General features: G+C 40.7%; 1 protein-coding gene across 4 annotated transcripts in view; it reads left to right on the forward strand.

Moving 5' to 3' along the window:
* The first annotated feature begins 11,433 nt into the window (after positions 1–11,433).
* The window catches only part of EZH1 (enhancer of zeste 1 polycomb repressive complex 2 subunit), a 31,362-nt gene continuing 22,486 nt past the window's right edge, over positions 11,434–20,309 (forward strand). The window contains exons 1-4 of one of the 4 annotated variants that reach the window (XM_081271324.1): positions 11,434–11,507; positions 18,003–18,049; positions 18,742–18,869; positions 19,212–19,340. In XM_081271324.1, the coding sequence (XP_081127450.1) occupies positions 18,753–18,869; positions 19,212–19,340 (246 nt within the window). In that variant the 5' untranslated portion in view covers positions 11,434–11,507; positions 18,003–18,049; positions 18,742–18,752. Of the gene's footprint in view, positions 11,508–17,997; positions 18,050–18,741; positions 18,870–19,211; positions 19,341–20,309 lie in introns of all 4 variants that reach the window. The other 3 variants (XM_081271323.1, XM_081271322.1, XM_081271325.1) reach the window with 3 other exon arrangements.

Raw genomic sequence — 20,309 nt, forward strand, 5'->3', positions numbered from 1 at the left:
CAGCTTCAGCAAAGGCAAGGCGCTAAGCAACTCATTGAGATCCATCTCTAAATAAAATACAAAATGGGGCTGGAGATGTGGCTCAGTGGTTGAGTGCCCCTGAGTTCAATCTCCAGTACTAAAAAAAAGAAAGAAAAAGGTTAAATGTGATAAAAGCAACTGTTGGGTTGAATAGGGCAGTCTGGTACACTGGATAAAAAGACAAACATTGATTAGGATTCTGAAGGCAGACTCTGCCTCTGTCTTGCTATGGAACCTTGGGCAGATCATTTTCCATTTCTGAAGCTCAACATTTTCATAGGTAAAATGGCCTTAGAATGAAAAAAGGAAAATACAAGCAACTTGATAGGAAGTGTTATTTTTGGCCTAGGGTTGGGGTTAAGTTTGCATAATGGTGGAGGACAGCTTATTAGAGTCATTCCTAAACTTGGGATTCAAACTCTCAAATAGGAGAATCTATAAATTTTCTCTCTTGATTTTTCTCTTCCCAGAAGCTGGATGTGTGGATTTGTTTTTGTTTTTGGTACCAGGGATGAAACCCACAGGTGTTTTACCACTGAGTTACATGGTTATGTTGCTGAGGCTGGCTTCAAATTTGCTAGTCTCCTGCCTCAGTCTCCTAAATTGCTGGGATTACACCATCACATCCAGTTTGTGGGGATGTTTTATTGACCCCTTAGGGCATCCTAGTAACTGAGGATCTACTTTCAGGGTACTTTGGGGCTGACTGAGGACTGGTGACACATCTTCACCAGTCCTTCCACACATCTTCCTCTTCTCAGTAGTCATAGAATATAATCTCATGATTGGCAACAATGGAAAAGGAAGGGCTTTATTCGGGACTGAGACTGATATCTTTCTAAGTCCACTTTTGCTTTAACTATTTAAAATATACTTTTTGCCAGGTATAGTGGCATATGCCTGTATTCCCAGCAACTCAGGGGGTTGACGCAGGAGAATTGCAAGTTCAAGGCCAGCTAAGGATGTAGTAAAGCACTCCTGGGTTCAATCCCCAGTACCCCAAAAATGAATAAATTAAAAAAAAAAAAAACAATGTAGGGCTGGGATTGTGGCTCAGTGGCAGAGCACTTGCCTCTCAAGTATGAGGCACTGGGTTCGATCCTCAGCACCACATAAAAATAAATAAATAAAGATATTGTATCCATCTGCAACTAAATTTTTTTAAAAGAAACACAATGTACTTTTTTTTTAAAGAGAGAGAGAGAGAGAGAGAGAGAGAGAGAGGAGAGAAAGAATTTTAATATTTATTTTTTGTAGTTTTCGGCGGACACAACATCTTTGTTGGTATGTGGTGCTGAGGATTGAACCTGGGCCACACGCATGCCAGGCGAGCGCGCTACCGCTTGAGCCACATCCCCAGCCCCACACAATGTACTTTTTAATGCAAATATTACATGAATGTATACAAGTTGCAAAATATTTAATACAGGAGACTCTATTCCCCCACTTCTTTCTCACCTGCCCACAAATTTTGTGTTTAAAAAATGAGATTTAATATCCCTTTTATTCAGTGACATTTTACACTCAACAACATGTCTTAGATATCTTTCCATGACATTGTAGATGTGCCTCCTTCCTTTTCTTTCTTTCTTTTTTTTTTTTTTTAACATTTTTTAGTTGTATTTAAGGTTCTTAAATATTCCCGTATTCCTCTGTCCATGACTCCACCTCTCACCCCCTTTCAAAGAAAGGAATTTGATTCTGGTCTAGCTGATCATTGTTGTGAGACATCTTGCTCCAATGTAGATTGATTCTTTCTGAGCTGAGATCCTGCTGCCCCTGGAACAGGAGCAGAGGTGACTCAGCCCTTTGAAGGAGTGCCATTTCTACTCTTCAGCCTCCCCCCCCCCCCATCCACCCACAGATCCAGAACAACACAGGAGGGAATCAAATGTACTGGGAACCTCCTACACCTCGAAATTCTACAGGGAACATCTTACAATTAGTTTACACATGCTAGCCTTTTCCCTAGCTGTCTGCAAAATAAAGAGCAGAGAACAAGAGAAGATGTGGGGGAGAGTGGGGGGTCAGGGAAGCCAGAAGTCCTGACTGAGTCTTCTAAACCAGAGAGAGGAGATAGACTTCTTCAGAGGGAAGGAAGGCAGCAGGAAGAACCAGAGGAGCTGAGCTAAGGAGCGAGCTAGCTAAGAGACGGAAGATAAATGAAAGAGATACAACCACCCCATCTGTCCCCAGCCTCCTCATCTCCATAATGATGGCACATCTAGTATGAGGAGCCTGACCACCTCTGAGGGAAGAATGGTAATTGGAGAAAACTTTGTTTCCCAAGTTGGTAAAAAAGGAAAAAAAATCAGCCATATTATTCATCAGCTGCTAATAGGACCTACCATTTATTGAACATTCACCATGTGTTGGATTATGTGTTCTTTGACATATGTGCCAAGTGCATTGCACACTTGTGCGTATGATGCTGGAGATCGAAGCCAGGGCCCTACACGTGGCTAGGTGAATGTTCTGAGTTCTACTCCTAGGCCCTTGGCACACATTCTTAAAGCCTCACCACCATAACATCAGAATTATCTTTTTTAGATTAGCAGAGAGTTTAAGGTCCCAGAGCTAGTAATTGTTAGAACCAGGACTTGAACTTAGGATAGCTTGATGCTAGGGTCCATGATTTAACCTTTATGATTTATTTCCCAAATCCCTCTTGCTCCAAATTGGAATATTGATTCCTTATTGTGTCTTTTGAGAGTAGGATTAACCCAGTCTTGTGCATGCTAAGCATGAACTCTACCACTGAACTATACCCTCTTTTTTTTTTTTACTTTTTTTAAACATTTTTTTCTTTTTCAGTTGTAGTTGGACACAATACCTTTATTTTATTTATTTATTTTTATGTGGTGCTGAGGATCAAACCCAGTGCCCCGCACACACTAGGTGAGCACTCTACCACTGAGTCACAACCCCAGCCCCTGTTATTGGGTCTTGAGAGGAAGAAAGAATAATTTCCTCCAGAACCAGATGGACTACTCCAGAATTAAGAAGATTCCCAGACATCAGCACAAACCTCCTTCCCCCTCCCTCTCTGACCCAGGCTCGACTATGACATCACATAGTAAAGGCTGTTTTTCTGAAAAGAACCCAACCAAATTTACAAGAATGACACTCAGACAGCGTGACTGAGGAGGACCATTGCCAAGTGACCATAGCACACGCCCTTCAGTTTTGAGAACAGAGCTGGTCCCTCAGCACCTGGGGCTGACTCATCGTTGCTGTCAGGACCCAATGACAGATGCCAAGATTGCTCTCTCCCTCCCCCTGTTCCTCAGGGATGTCCTATAAAACCATCCCCAGGAACACTTCTGTCCTATCCCAGCACCCCAGGAGCTGGATGTTGTATAACATGGTGTACTCATGTTCATTTACCAAGTCATGCCAAGTGCTTAATGCTTCATACAAATTGTTTCATTTAAAACTAATATCCCTATTAAATTAGGTATTAGGAAGGGATAAGGAAGTCTGGTCAAAAAGACAACCAGATAGGGATCCTGGCACAGAAACCCTTCCCCACTCTATAATTCCCCTCTCTTCACTGTGCTTGCTTCACTGAAGGCAGTATCTTGTCATGTCCTTTCCCTTAATTAAGACTTTAGGGGCTGGGGTTGCAGCTCAGTGGTAAAGTGTTTGCCTCACACATGTGAGGCACTGGTTTTGATCCGCAGCACCACATAAACATAAAGATACTGTATGTTCATCTACAACTAAAAAAAAATTTTAAAAAAGACCTTAGTGCATTAGATGGACAACGAAGAAAAAAAAAAAACTATGACATGAAATAAATTGTTTTCTAGATCATAACAAAAATCTAATGTATGTTAAACAAATACAATGATCATAGACCATGTGTATTAAATGTGTGGTGTCGATAATATAAAGCTTAAGTAATATAAAGGCAATATTTTCTTCATTCCTAAAATGGGAATAATAATAATAATAATATCTCTTTTTTTAATATTTATTTTTTAGTTGTAGTTGGACACAATACCTTTATTTCACTTACTTATTTTTATGTGGTGCTGAGGATTGAACCCAGGGTCTCGCACTTGCAAGGCGAGCACTCTACCGATGAGCTACAACCCCAGCCCTGATAATAATATCTCTAGATTATAAGATACAAAGCACTTAAAGCAGAACTTGGCTTATAGTCATGTACATTATCATCATTGTTATTGCCTTTGTGGTTAAGAACACACACTCCGGAATCAAGTAGACATGGATTTGAAGCTCAGATTCATTGCTTATTTGGCTTGTATGTGACTTTGTGCCAGTTACCTAACTCTTTTGAGCTTGTTTCTGATTTGCAAAATAGGGTTACTAGCACGTGTCTCACTAAGTAGCATAGATAATGCATGGGAAGCCTTTGGTCCCAATGCCTGGCACTTAGTATGCATGCAATAAATAGAAGTTACTATCATAATGTGTAACACCTTTACTTATGAAAACTATAAATCCAATATATTTTGAGATCTTTCCAGTCTCGTAATTTTGTTCTTTTCAGCAGTCATTTTATTGAAAAGAATGCAGATTTTGGAATCAGACTGACCAAACCTAGGTTTGAATTCCAGCTGCCTTCTTACCACCATGGGCAATATGGACAAAAGGGCCTAGTCTCCTTTTCTGTAAAATGAGAATAATAATACTTACCTTTCAGCATCTTGCAAGGCTTACATGGATTCACAAACACCGCCATGTCTAATGATTAAGTGAATGCTAAAAGCAATTGGTTAAATGTGTAAATAAATGTGATTTATTTTTGCTCCTTTATATTCAGTATCATGGATGTAATCTGTGCATGTATGTGTTTTGAGTAGTGGCCATTTATCTTGTTCTGAAAGGGTCTCTTTATCCTGGTGTCCTATTGTAACACACTGGGTTCAAAGGACTATAGCATCAGTACCATGAAGCCTTGCTGATAAGCCAGAGAACAGAGAAGGGGAAATCACAGAACCATGAGGAACTCCCCTTTCCTGCCTGGCTAGGATTTGTTTGTCTTCCTATACACATTGTTCCCTGCTGATATGGGATCTTTGGAGTATACAGCTTTGATTGGCATCTCTAGTACAGAGGAAGTAAGGGGCCTCTTAACTTACACAGGCTGTTTTCTTCTGGACTTTCAGATGAAAGACCCAAGAACATTCTCTTTCTGGCACCACTGGTGAGAGAAAAAGCCATGGAGAGAATCCAGAATCATGATGTCAGAGACCTCAGGGAATGGAGGACGTAGAGAAGAGTGGTTCAGAGCATGGGTTGAAGGGTAAGAATGACTGGGTACAAATCCTGGTCATAGCACTTACTAGCTGCATAACCTGGGGAAAGTTCTGGAATCTGGAAAGTTTGGTGTCACACATCTATAATTCCAGCTACTGAGGTGACTGAGGCAGGAGGATGGTAAGTTCAAGGCCAACCTGGGCAACTTAATGAGATGCTATCTCAAAACAAAATTTTAAAAAGAAGCAGGGATCAGAAGACTGATGCAGGAGGATCCAAATTCAAAGCCAGCCTCAGCAAAAGCAAAGTGCCAAGCGACGCAATGAGACCCTGTCTCTAAATAAAATACAAAATAGGGCTAGGGATGTGTCTCAGTGGTTAAGTGCCCTTGAGTTTAATTCCTAGCACCCTCCCCCCTCAAAAAAAAAAATCAGGGCTGTAACCTAGTGGTAGGATAGAGCACTTGCCTAGCAGGCCTTGGGTTCTATCCTCAGCACTACAAAAAACCAAACAAAAAAAAAAAAAACAAGAAGAAAAAAAGAAAAAGAAAAGCAATGAATCCCATCATTATGTATAATTATAATGTACCACTAAAAATATATTAAGGGGCTGGGGATATAACTCAGTTGGTAGAATGCTTGCCTTACATGCACAAGGCCTTGGGTTTGATCCTCAGCACCACAAAATTTAAAAAAATAAAATAAAAAATAGAAAATAGAATCTCTTAAAGCCTTGGTTTCCTCAGTTGTAAAATGGGAACAAGGATATTCCTGACTTCATATGAAATGAGACAATCCTGTAAAGCACTTAGCACAATGCCAGGCATATCATAAGTACTCAGTATTTGAAGGCTGCTATCATTTTTTTGAGTTCTGCCATTTCTCCTTTGCTTGTTGAGGACCCTGAGAGCCAAAAAGGAAGCACAGCTCATTAGCTGTCCACCCGACCAGAGCTACTTCTCAGGCAGTGCTGTGCCAAAGGCGTGTCCCCAGAGATCAAGGCCCTGCATTAACTGTGCCTGAGAGAGCAAGAATGGGCAGCACCACCCTTGCTGAGGGCTTGGAGCTTTTATAATATGTACAAAAAAAGGCATGAATCCCACCCAAGTTATCCCCAAAAGAGAAAGTTCCTTCCTGCTGGAATTATTTATTTTGTATTTAACAAAGGCTAAGGGAGCCCCACATAGTATTTTGGCTTGGAGGCTCAGAGTTTAAACTTATAACAAGCCCCGGACAAGGGTTTATTGTGGGCCTGTTCTTACTTCCTGAATTGAATTCATTATTATGATCCCTAAGCAACTAGGGGTCAGGAGCTAAGTACCTAAGGCAGAAAACGTGTTTTCTGAGATCAGAGGACAAAGTGTCCGGAATGGAAAGGTTTCAAAAATTGAGCTATGTTTCCAGGCTCCGTAATGTCCAGACCTCAACTTGCTTTGGAGTTGCCTTTGCCTCTAAGTATTCAGGGAGGGGTCTGGCACTTCAGCTAGCCCCACTAAGTCCTGGGCAGCAGCCCCAGTTTCTGGCGACCTTCGTGCAGACATTTAGGTTTGTGCTTTGCTTTGTTTTCTTGTTTGGTTCTTCACTGCAGGGTGGCCTTTCCCTGCTTCTGGGTGGGAACTGTGGGGAGGGAGGATGGTTTGCTCCCATCTCCACAGCTGTGTTTACACTTCTCTGTCAGGGACCAGTGTGGGGCCCAATCTTCCCTCAGTCCTCTGTGTCCCCTCTAAGAATTACTATTTAATATCTCTGTGGGCTTTACAAAGGAGGGGCAGAATGGGCCAAGGGGGCACCATTCAAAGGAGCTCAGGTTGTCAGGTTGGAAGGAAGGAATAGTGTAGAAAGCCCTGAGCCTGGGAAACATCTTCTCCATATATATATATATATTTAGTTGTAATTAGACACAATACTTTTATTTCACTTATTTTTGTTTATGTGGTGCTGAGGATCGAACCCAGGGTCTCACAAGTGCGAGGAGGCGAGCACTCTACCACTGAGCCACTACCCCAGCCCTTCTCCTTCCCTTTCTACCAGTGGCCTGAGGACCAGCAGACGATGAAAGTACATTTAGAACTCGGACATCCCAGAAGGATTAGAACATGTGATGTCTCATTTCTAATCACTAGGTTGAACAAAATTTTGCTTCGTGATGAGGATATGAGCACACAGAGATGGGAGTCTTCCCTCTAGCTTCATTATGGCCCATGGTCAGAGATACCAACATGTTAAAGCCAGTCAGAGTATGCTAAAACACAGCAAATTAAAAAGGATTTAAGAAAACAATCCAGTAAATAATGCTCTTCTCCAGGGAACAAGTTGAGCTGGTATTAATCAGTATACTAATGTTGCTGGACTCTCAGCCAAGCCCAAGAGAAGGGCTGCCAAGGCAAATCAGGCATTAGGTTTCAGAAATTAAACACGTAATTTTATTTTTCCGCAATAGAGGACTTTCAAAAAAGGAATCAGCCCTATTAGACTACTCAGCACACTTTGTCCAGTTTCTTGCAGCCCCAGAGGCCTCCAATTTAAGAGCAAGATGAGCAAGGAGAAGCCAAGAGTGACACAGTTATTCCTTTCTTCCATTAACTGCTTGGGGGTGGAGCTGGGAGGAGTGGGGCAGAGGTGATGGTACTGTTTTTTAGAGGTCCTGTTGCTGACCACTTGCCAACAGCTTTTTCTACGAATTTATAGGACAAAGACCTGAAGGATTGGAAAGAAAAAGAGATGCAGAGCAAAAGCTCGCCAAACAAACGTTGGCTGATAGTGCCTCATGGAACAGAGTCAGCTGAGAAAGAGCCTGGTCTCAGGAAAAACTGTCTCCCTGCAAAATGAGAGGAAATTAACTGGCAAACAAAACTTCCCTCAAAAACCCCATACCTAGCCAGGCTTAGTGGCATGGGCCTGTAGTCCTAGCATGTGAGAGGCTGAGGCAGGACGATCCCTTGAATCCAAGAGTTGGAGGCCAACCTAGATAACATAGTGAGACCTGTTTCAGAAACAAAAACAAAAACAAAACCCACACTCACTGTGATGTAAAAGTTGTTTTTATAATTCTTCAGTGAATGAGGATTACTGAATTCTGTTTAATCCTATGCCACATATTATGGTGGATATGAAATAGGTAGAATGCGTGGCAGTAAGCGTAAAGTAGAACTGGAGTTGAAGCCTTAGGAAGGACCATGAGGGCAAGACTGCTGGACCAGCAGGTGGGACTTGAGGTAGGCTACATTCTTGACTTTTGTCAAAATCCCTTCAGTTTCCATCTCAAAATATTTCTGTAACTGGGCTGCAGTTGTGGCTTAGTGGTAGAGCACTAGCCTAGCACATGTGAGGCACTAGGTTCTATCCTAGCACCATAAAAAATAAACAAATAAAATAAAGGTATTGTGTCCACTTAAAAAAAAATTCTGTAACCATACTTTCTTTGTTATCTTAAAAGTTCTCTGTACCTCTGCTCTCTTTTCTTGGCACAGTCTCCCAAAGTAATAGAGTACTCCTGTGGTTTCAGTTACTATTAATATATTGATGGTACTCAAATCTCTCACTAATCTCTCTCCTGACTTTCAGATTTTCTAGACTCTCCTTAGAAAACCCACATTCTTCTAACAATTATTAATGCAGTGCAACAGTTATCAAACTTGGCTACATGCTATAATCACTTGGAATGTTTATGTAATTCTTGAAACCTAGGCAATACCCGGGATCAAATAATAATTAATCAGAATTTCTGGATATGGGAAGCAGGCCTCGGTAGTTATTAGAGCTCTGTAGGTGATTTCAGTGTGATCCTAGTTTGAGAAACACTTATCTAGGCAGTGGAAATGGAAAGGAACATCATTGCAAATTACAAGTACAATATAAAGGAGTAATTGTTTTGACTGGTAGTTAAACAAATAGATGCAAGGAGGATAGTAGCAAAATCAAAGATTTTGATATACTGACAAGGATAGTATATCTGGAATCCAGAGATTTGAGTGTAAGACCTGACAGGGCAATTTTTCAACTGTGTAAGGCACATCATTTAACTCCCTTTTTGCCCGCATAGCCTGCTATGTAAAAATGAAATTTGCCCTACCTACTTCTTAAAATTGTCATGAAAATTATTTGAAAAAAAAAAGAAAATCATAAATTTTTATAATTATACACTTTGGGACAAAAATCAAGGTAGTTTTGTTTTGTATTTATTTATTTATTTATTTTCAGTATTTAGGACTGAACCCAGGGATGCTCTGTCACTGAACTACACCCTCAGTTCTTTTTCTTGTCTTTTTTTTTTTTTTTTCTTTTTTGGTACCAGGAATTGAACTCATGGGCACTTGACCACTGAGCCACATCCCAGCCCTATTTTGTATTTTATTTAGAAACAGGGTCTCATTGAGTTGCTTAGTGCCTCGCCATTGCTGAGGCTGGCTTTGAACTTGGATCCTCCTGCTTCAGTCTTCTGAGCCCCTCAGTTCCTTTTACTTTTTTTTTAATATTTATTTTTTAGTTTTAGGTAGACACAATATCTTTATTTTATTTTTATGTGGTGCTGAGAATCAAACCCAGTGCCTCACGCATGCTAGGCAAGCACGCTACCACTTGAGCCATATCCCCAACCCTCCTTTTACTTTTTTGAGACAGGGTCCCTCTGAGTTGACGAGGCTAACCTCAAACTTGGGATCCTCCTGTCTCAGCCTTCTGAGTCGCTGGGAACACAGGCATGTACCACTGTGCCCAGATTAATTTCAAAATTTAACTTCATATATACACATGTATGCATATATGTGTGTGTGTGTGTGTGTGTGTGTGTGTGTGTGTGTGTGTATATATATATATATATATATAATGTATAAATACATATTTTTTTTTGTGTGTGTTTGTGTGTGGTGTTCTACCACTGAGCTACATCCCCAGCTCTTTTTATTTTTTATATTGAGAAATAAAAATAAGTTTCACTAAGTCGCCCAGGCTGGCCTCAAACTTGTTATCCTCCTGTCTCAGTCTCCCTAGGAGCTGGGATTACAAGAATGTGCTAAGGAACCCAGCTTAATATTATTTTTTGAAATAATTTTCACATTTACAAACTAATTAGAAAAAAGGGACAGTAATTCTGTATATTTTTCACCTAACTTCCTTACATGAATGATCCAAATGAGGAATTAAAACTGATTTTAAAAATCCTATTAATCTAGAGGCCTAATTCTAACTCCATCAAATTATCCCTCTCATGTCCTTTTTTTTTTTCCCCTTTCCTGTAGTTGTAAATGGACAGCATGCCTTTATTTACTTATTTTTGTATGCAATGCTAAGGATGGAACCCAGTGCCTCACACATGCTAGGCAAGTGCTCTACCACTGATCCACAACCCCAGCCCAATCTTGGTACTTTTGAAGACACTGGTCAATTATTTTGTAGATTGTTTCTCATTTTGAATTTGTCTGATGTTTCTGCGTTAAACTCAGCTCTCACTTTTTATTTGCTTATTTTTTGTCTGTGGCCCTAAGGATCGAACCCAGTACCTCACGCATGCTAGGCAAGTGCTCTGCCTCAGCCCCTCCGCTTTTACATTTTTGTCAAGAATACCGCGGGATGATTTTGTACTTTCCTCATTGCACTGTATTGAGAATCTGCTAAGAAATTTCCCATCACCTGTGATATTAACTTTGATCACTTGGTCAAAGTAGTGTCTGACAGATTTCTGTAAAGTTATAAAATCTCCCTTAGTAACTAGTAAGTATCTTGTGAGGAAATACTTTGATACAAGGCTATACTTTTGATTTTAAGTGACTGGGAAAACTATTTACAGAAACAGGAAAATAAAGCGTAAATAGAGCAAGAACTTAGAGCACATAAATTTGCAGAATTGGTAGGTGTGTGGCATCTGTTTGAGGGGGTTCTAGCTTGCCTTCAAACGTCGAAGTTAGATGCGGCTAGTCCCCAGCAGGGCTGGATGAGATCTTCGAGAGATGTTATTAGTGGCTGTGGAAAGTTGACACAAAGCCCTTCCTCTCCACTGACAGCGCCACCTTAGAAATCGTCAGGTTTGGGCTGCACCACCAGGCCCTCCTGAGCCCTAGCAACCTGAGACCAAATAGAAGTTTTCCTTCTCCGGATCTCTCAGTTTAAGATCAAAGGAGGAGGACCAGGTGGGCCACCGGAGCTGCACTGGTGGCTCCACGCGCTTGCGCCTAAGAGGGCGCGGGGCGGGGCCGCGGCGCGGAGGCGGGGCCGCGGCGCGCAGGCGTCTTAGCGGCGGGTCCCTGTGGCTCGGGATGGAGGGTGAGTGAGTAAACAAGCCCGGGCCGGGTGGTGGGGCCCGGCCTCCGCACACCGCCGCCGCCGGGTCAGGAGGGAGGGAAAGGCGAAGTGATCTGGGAATCGGGAGGAACCCGAGGGATACACTACCTGCCTGGCCGCGGGTAGCAGGGCGCCCCTTCCCGTTCCATGGTCTAGGGGACCGGGGGCGACAGAGTGAGAGAGCCCCCGGCGAGGACTGCGTCTGAGACTGGATGGGCTGTGTGTCCCGAAGGGGGAGCGGCGGGGGCGGGCCCCGAGACGGGCAATCCCGTTGGAAGGAGGGGTGGGCCGGTGGGCGTGAGCCCCAGCGCAGAGTGGGCCCGGGTGGGTGGTGGCACCTGCGGGGTCCCTTAGCGAGGTGGACTCCCGGGGATCTGGGGTTGTGCACGGGAAAGCCCAGAGACCTGGGCTGAGCTTGCGATGGCTTTGGGGGATGTTGAGGAAGGGATGGCAGTAAAAACAGGGCCGGAACTACAGCGAGGTGAGTGAGGCTAAAGAGCAAAGTGTAAGGGGGCAGTGACTCTCAGCATACTGCAAGTGCAGAGAGAACCCTTCCTTACATTTTGCCTTCCAGGAGCTTCTCTGGCCTCATCTGCCTTATTCCAAACCCAGCCCTGAATAAGCTTCCTAACCTCCAGACTTAGGCTGGCACCAATTGCGACCACCCATAGGCTTCTCCCGAGGATCAAATGATATAAGTGAAAGTGCCTTGGAGCAGAGTAAAGCTGTCATATTTGGGACAAGCCCGTTAGAAAATGTAGGCCAAACTTTTATTTCGGTAAAAAGTGACTACTGAGAAATTGTTTGGGGGACCGGGAGGAGAAGTGGTGTGAAAGGATGCCGCCATTGGAATATGGAGGGTGGACCTTTGATGTGTAAAATACAAGATTATAAGCAGAGTAGCCTAGATCTGAAGCCTAGGGCTTGGCGGGGAAAGATGAGAGAAAAGGGTCACGGACAGGAACAACTGGGTGGGCGCAAGGATGGAGTTGAAAGTGTGAGTCTTTCTGTACCTTTTCTACTCTGAATAGAAAAATGCTCCACTGGGTGATCTTAAGATAAGGAAACCAGTATTGAATTAAGTTTCCAGCCTGAGAAAACTCTAATTCTAAGGTTTCTGTAAGAGCTTGTCTGTTTTTAAAAAGCCCTGGGATTCTGTGTGGCATTGAGGAAAGAGATGACAGACTTACATAGAAGACAGTGTGAGTAAGGAAATAAGTACTTAAAAACAAATAAAGACAGAAAAAGGGGCTGTGGGAAGCCATTCTTGCACGTGATTGGGCGCCTCCCTGATTGGGTGTGAGGCGTTCTGGCTAAACTGTGTCCGAACTAATCCCCACCCTTTCCAGGTGCCAGAGCCCATTGTATGGGGGTGTGACTGACCATTGACCCTGAGACCAATCACTGACCCTGACCTTGGAATGCTGTCCCCCTCGACCTTCATTGGATGGAATTTTCCCCTGAATTTCTTGTTCCCCAATAAAAGGCCACTCCCTCAGAGGTCTTAGTCCATAGAAGGCTGGCTTTATTTCTCGGGGCTCCAGGTGAGGCTGAACGTCATGGCGGGAGAGTGTGGCAGAGGAAAGCAGCTCACATCATCAGGAAGCAGAGCAAGAATTCCACTTGCCAGATACAAATATATACCCCAAAGCCTAATTCCCACCTTCTCCAGCCACACCCTACCACTTCAGTTACCACTCAGTAAATCCCTATCAGGGGATTAATTCACTGAGTGGGTTAAGACTCTCCCCTGAACTTTCTTGCATTGAGTTTTTGGGTGACACCTTACATACAAACCATAACAATGTTCCCACCCACAACTGGTATTATCAGTCTTTTCTATTTTTGCAAATTTAATTTGCTTTTCTCTAATGGCTAATGATGTTGAACATCTTTTTGTGTTCTTATTTGCCATTTCTGTCTTTTTTTTTTTTTAATTTTTGGTACTTGTACTGGGTTTTGGACTCAGAGGCACTTTACCATGAGCCACATCCCCAGCCCTTTTTATTTATTTATTTTATTTTATTTTATTTTTTAGTTGTAGATGGACACAATATCTTTTTATTTAATTTTATGTGGTGTGGTGCTGAGGGTCAAACCCAGTGCCTCACACATGCTAGGCAAGCACTCTACCACCGAGCCACAACCCAGGCCCTGTTTTTTATTTATTTTTTTTAAAGATTTTTTTAAAGATGGACACAATATCTTTATTTATTTAATGAATTTATTTTTTTATGTGGTGCTAAGGATGGAATGCAGTGCCTCACATGTGCGAAGGCAAGTGCTCTACCGTGAGCCACAACCCAGCCCCCCGAGCCCTTTTTATTTTTTATTTTGAGACAGGGTCTTGCTAAGTTGCTGAGGCAGGCCTTGAATTTATGATCCTCCTGCCTCAGCCTCCCAAGTCACTGCGATTGCCTCTGCACTTGGCATTCCTAATTTTTTTGGAAAAGTATCTGTTCAGTGTTTCCCTGTTGGGGATTGGGGATGTGGCTCAAGTGGTAGAGCACTCACCTGGCATGTGTGAGGCACTGGGTTTGATCCTCGGCACTACATAAAAATAAAATAATGATATTGTGTCCACCTAAAACTAAAAAATAAATATTAAAAAAAAAGATCAACAATGTTTCCCTGTTGGGCTATTTATCTTACTCTTGTTATTAGAATTGGTAATATAAAGATTCATGCCCCGGGGCTGGGGTTGTGGCTCAGCGGTAGAGCCTAGCATGTGCAGGGCTCTGGGTTCGATCCTCAGCACCACATAAAAATAAATAAATCCAGCTGCTGTGACATCTTATGGCTGTGTTTATTTTAATCATATCCATCTGTTCCCTACAGTATATTTCATCTTCCTCAAACACCCTGTGGGGACTGACCAACTGCCAAATAAACTTTTAGAGACATTGAAGACTCATTAAAAAGCCAAGTGAAATAAATATTGACTCATGGACACAAAACATTCAAATATTGCTTTAATTGTAAAAGGAGGAAGTATGGCTTATTTTACAATGTGACTGGTTAAAACTTAATGGCATTTTAGTGTATGTATATATTCCTCTGGCCAAATAAAACACTTGAGAGAAATTAGAATTGGTTGCATTTAATTGTTGGATTATTATGATGTGTTTGCTGTCATCTATATTTAGGAGATCACATTTCAGTTATAACTCCTTTCTTTAATAAAAGTATTGATATTTTCCTGTGGCCATTTCCTTTAAGAAATCTACACATACACCCAGCAGCTATGGATAGAATAAGTTCATTTCTTACTTGATCTCCAGTTTTAAATGGATGGAGCACTCTGCTCTAAGTTTGCTGTTTTAAAAAGAGAAATCAGTCCAAAAGGACTGACTGAGAGAGGGATTGTAGTTCAAAATAATTTTTGTGTTTTTTTGGGTGGGGGAACCCAGGATTGAACTCAAGGACACTCGACCACTGAGTCACATTCTCAGCCCTATTTTTTGTATTTTATTTAGAGACAGGATATCAGTGAGTTGTTTAGCTCCTCACTTTTGCTGAGGCTGGCTTTGAACTTATGATCCTCCTGATTACAGACGTGCACCATCCAGTCTGGCTCTCAAAACCATTTCTTAAAGGAGGTTGTGTTGTTTCTGTGAGTTATAATTTATAACAATTGGGTCATTTGGGTCTTAGGTAAAGTAATATAAGACTTCCTTCTTTTCTTTTCTTTTCTTTTTTCCCCTCACAGTAATGGGGATTGCTACTGAGCTACATCCCCAATTCTTTTTATTTTTTAACTTTGAGACAGAGTCTGGATAAACTGCTAAGGCTAGCCTCAAATTTATGAATCTCCTGCCTCAGCCTCCAAATTGCTGAGATTATAGGCCTGCAGCTATAATCTGTTATCCAGTTAGCCTAAGATTTCTGAGACAGCTAGTTTTATCCTTAATTTGAAACATATTTCATTTCCTGTATCAGACTACTAGTAAGTTTTTGAGGGGAGAAGTTATGTGAACAATCACTTAATATTACCTGTGATTATGAGTTATGGCCTTTTCCTGTGTGTATTGGCACCAAGGATTGAACTTGAGCCTTGTACATGCTAGCCAAGGGCTCCAGCACTGAGTACCATCCCTGGACCCTATTTATTTATTTATTTATTTGGTACTGGGTATTAAAACTAGAGGTGCTTAACCAGTGAGCAACATCCCCAGCCCTTTTTTCATATTTTTATTTAGAGACAGGGTCTTGCTAAGTTACTTTAGGGCCTTGCTAAATTGCTGAGGCTGGCTTTGAACTTCAGTCCTCCTGCCTTAACCTCCCAAGCTGCTGGGATGACAGGGTGTTGCTGTGTTATCTATCACCCAGGGTGGTCAGGAACTTCTGAGCTCAAGTGATCCCTCTGCCTCAGCCTCCTCAGTAGCTGGGAATACAGGCATGTACCAATGACTACACTGGCTAGGATTCAAATTCTTAGATTTTGTTGTTATTTCATTCCCTTCCCCAGAAAGATAATATTTAACTCAGGGGAATTCTGTTTTTGTTTTTTTTTTTCTTTTTTGTGGTATTGGGGAATGAGCCCAGGGGTGCTCTACCACCGAGATATATCACCCACCCTTTTTATTTTGAGATAGGGTTCTGCTGTGTTGCCCAGGCTGGCCACAGACTTGGCAATCCTCCTGACTCAGCCTGCTGAGTTGCTGTTATTATAGACGTATGCCTCCATACCTGATTGGACTGTTTTAAATCACTTGGTTTGAGTTAATAGGAAACAGAAAATCTCTCTGCTTCTTTACTATTCTTTCTTCTTTTTCCTTTACATTAATTAATTAATTAATTAATTTCAGTATTGGAGGTTGAACCCAGGTTCACTTTACCACTGAGCTACATCCCAATCCCTTTTATTTTTATTTTTTTAATATTTATTTTTTAGTTATAGGTGGACACACAATATCTTTATTTTATTTTATTTTTTTATGTGGTGCTGAGGATCAAATCCAGTGCCTCACGTGTGGTAGGTGAGCACTCTACCTCTGAGCCACAACCCCAGCCCCACAACCCCTTTTGTTTATTTATTTGTTTGTTTGTTTGTTTGTTTATTTTGTGTGGTGCTGGGGATTGAACCCAGGGCTTTGTGCATTCAAGGCAAGCATTCTACCAACTGAGCTATATCTCCAGCCCCCTTTTATTTTTTATTCTGAGAAGAGTGGTCTCTAACTTGTGATCCTCCTGCCTTAGCCTCCTGAGTAGCTGGGATTATAGGAGTAGGCTGCAAGGCCTTGGGTTTGTCACACTACTACAAAACAAAACAAAACAAAAAAACCTGGATGTGGTGGCATTTGCCTCTTTGCCTAAAGTCCCATCTACTAAAGATGCTGAGGCAGGAGAATTGCTTATGTCAACAAGTTTGAGCCAGCCTGGGCAACATAGTAAGACCCCATCTCAAAAAACAAACAGGGGCTAGGGCTGTAGCTCAGTGGCAGAGTGCTTGCCTAGCACATGTGAAGCACTGGGTTTGATCCTCCATGCTACATAAAAGTAAATAAAATAAAGGCATGCTGTCCATCTACAACTACAAAAAAATAAAAAACAAACAAAATCCAAAAACAACCATCAGTTTCCTCTAATATTGAATTAGGTGACTTCATTTGTTTTCAAATAAAACATTCAGATATACTCTTAAAATCCACCTGCATGGGGCTGGGGGCATAGCTCAGTAGTAGCACAAGGATCTAGCATGTAGAAGGCCTGGGTTTTATCCCCAGCAACACACACACACACACACACACACACACACACACACGCACACAAATGTAACAAAAACATTTTTTTAAAAAATCTATGTACAGAAATATTATAATCATGATCTGATTGTGGCATATGTGTGGTGGTAGATTAACTTTTATTGTTTGTGCTAATCATTTCTTATAGGCAGTGTAACAGGTAATTTTTAAATATTTCTTTAGAAGAAATTTAAGAATATACTCTGAAGAAAAAAAGTATCTTCTAGGAAATTTTTAAAAACACAGTCTGAAACTTTAGTTTCTATTTCAAATTTTGGCTCCTTATAATTCCTCTTAATATTTTTGGGGAATTTAAAATGTTAGGTGAAATGGATAAACTAGTTCTCTAAGAAACTTAACTAGTGAATATAGAGTAAAAGCATTATCTTGTACATCTTATTGAATTTTTACATGTATTTAATGTTTGTTGGGCCTGCTGGCTAAGCCTAGAAATGGGTCCAGGAAAGCATTTATGAACTTTATAATTGTGAGAATATACTTATACATGTGAATGGAAGGATAAAATAACATCAAGTATTATTGAGACCTGACTTGCATCTAAAAGCAATGGTAGCAGATACCTTCAAGACTTCCTAGTTTGGGGGAAACATCCTACTTAAGGGCATCAGGGTCTAAATCCACTACAGTGATTTAATAAAATCACTATCTGTTTTCTTTTATAAAGCTGAACGTTTGTTTTGCCTTTTTGTCTGGCCATTCCTTTGAAGAACAGAGACACATCATAAAATCCAGAAGTTCTCCTGGTATTCTACAAAGTAGGTAAAGTATGTTACAGTATGTCCTTTAAAATTTTGAACCTTAATTTCAGTATTTAAAAATGTGACTTTCAGTGTTATCAATTTCTATATGTCTTGCTGCTGATGGGAGATAAGATTATGTTGTTGTCATAATCTACTTTTATTACTAGACAGACATGGAGTAGATTTAGGTAATTTAATAGGTAACAGTTTTGTAGTGGGTGGGTCTTTCTGTAAAGCTCTTGGATATGAACTTTGCTCTGTTAGTCAAAGCAGTGAATAGTTTTCCCTATGTCCAAGAAATCTAACTTCCTAATATCTCCAGGAGAACTGAGTGTGTGTGTGTGTGTGTGTGTGTGTGGTCTTAGGGATCCAACCAAGGGACTCACATGTGCTAAGCGCAGAGCTCTTGCCACTGAGCTATTCTCCAGCTTGAAAGCTTAATTTAAAATGAGTCACACACAGGACAGAAACTAAGCATTTTGACAATTGGACAGGGAATTGCTGATTTGAAATCTTTTAAAAATTGATACTTTTATTAGACTAGTGTATTTAAGTTCTTTAAATGTTATGTTTTAATGAATAAGTTTAGTGGGAATGAAAGCATAATTTGCTATATTTATGCAAATTTGAGGAATGCTTCATTTCAGGGCATAAAATGCTATTCTTTTTTTTTTTTTTTAAATAAAATGCTATTCTTATCTCTCTCTTTAGAGTATAGCAAAATGGATATACCAAATCCTCCGACTTCCAAATGTATCACTTACTGGAAAAGAAAAGTGAAATCTGAATATATGCGACTTCGACAACTTAAACGACTTCAGGCAAATATGGGTGCAAAGGTAAAAAACCATTCTCAAGTGGGTGTGGTGGCAACATGCCTATAATCTCAGATACTCAGGAGGCTGAGACAGGAAGTTGGAAAGATTGAGGCCAGCCTGGGCAATTTAGGGAGACCCTGGCTCAAAAGGAAAGGTAGTGAGCTGACAGACTGAGGATTTGCAAGACCCTCGTAGGTTCAATCCCCAGTATTAATAAATAAATAAACAAACAAACAAACAAATAAATAAATAAATAGCTTCTAAGTGAAAGATTGCAGATTTCATTATGTTTCTTCAGTGTTGAGGATTTGAAATTTTTTCACTTGTGCTTTGATATCTTAATCTTTTTCTTGGCTTTGCTAGGCTCTATATGTGGCAAATTTTGCAAAGGTTCAAGAAAAAACCCAAATTCTCAATGAAGAGTGGAAGAAGCTTCGTGTTCAACCTGTTCAGTCAATGAAGCCTGTGAGTGGGCATCCTTTTCTCAAAAAGGTACTACAGGGGTCAAAACCTGGTCTTTCCCTCTTTCTTGGGCATAAAGTTTTTTTCTGTTAGAAAATAAATAAACAAAATAGACACAGCTATTATAGTCAACCTTGAGCAATTAGGAGAGTAAATCAGTAAAGAGTAATTTTGTCACCTTTTTTCTCTTCAATTGATAATCGTGGGGGCTGGGGTTGTAGCTCAGTGGTAGAGTGCTTGCCTGGCAAGTGTGAGGCCCTGGGTTCAATCCTCAGTACCACATAAAAAATAAATAAATGTATTGTGTCCATTTACAACTAAAACTATTTTTAAAATAATAATAATTGTGATTTTTTTTTTAGTTAAAAAACAAAGATATTTAAGGGCTGGGATTGTGGCTCAGTGGTAGAGCATTTGCCTAGCACATAAGGTACTGGGTTTGATCCTTAGTACCACATAAAAATAAATAAGTAAAATAAAGATATTGTGTCCATCTATAACTAAAAATTAAAATATTTTTAAAAAAGACATTTATTGTCTGCTTCCCTGGACTCTGTATCCAAGCTCTAAATCAACTCTATGACTTGATCAACTCCTAAAGTACTTTTATATTGGGAAATGAATGCTCTGGGTAATGGACAGGAGTATATTGATACCTTATTGTAAATTTATTTATTAGGTTGGATTATCATCATAAAAATAATTCTAGTTTCTCTAGATTTGTGTGTATGTCGGGGGGGGGGGGTGAATAGAACTCAGGGCCTTTTGCATGCGAGGCAAGCACTCTACCAACTGAGCTACATCCCCAGCCCAATGTTTTTTATAAATAAATGAATTTTATTTGTTTATTTGTTTTAATTTGTTGTTGTTGTTGTAGATAGACACAATACCTTCACTTTATTTATTATTTCTATGTGGTGCTGAGAATTAAACCTAGTGCCTCACATGTGCTAGGCCAGCGCTCTATCACTGAGCCACAACCCCAGCCCAATAACTAAT

This window comes from Spermophilus citellus (genome assembly GCF_964194105.1).
Source record: "Spermophilus citellus genome assembly, chromosome: 17".
Taxonomy (NCBI): domain Eukaryota; kingdom Metazoa; phylum Chordata; class Mammalia; order Rodentia; family Sciuridae; genus Spermophilus; species Spermophilus citellus.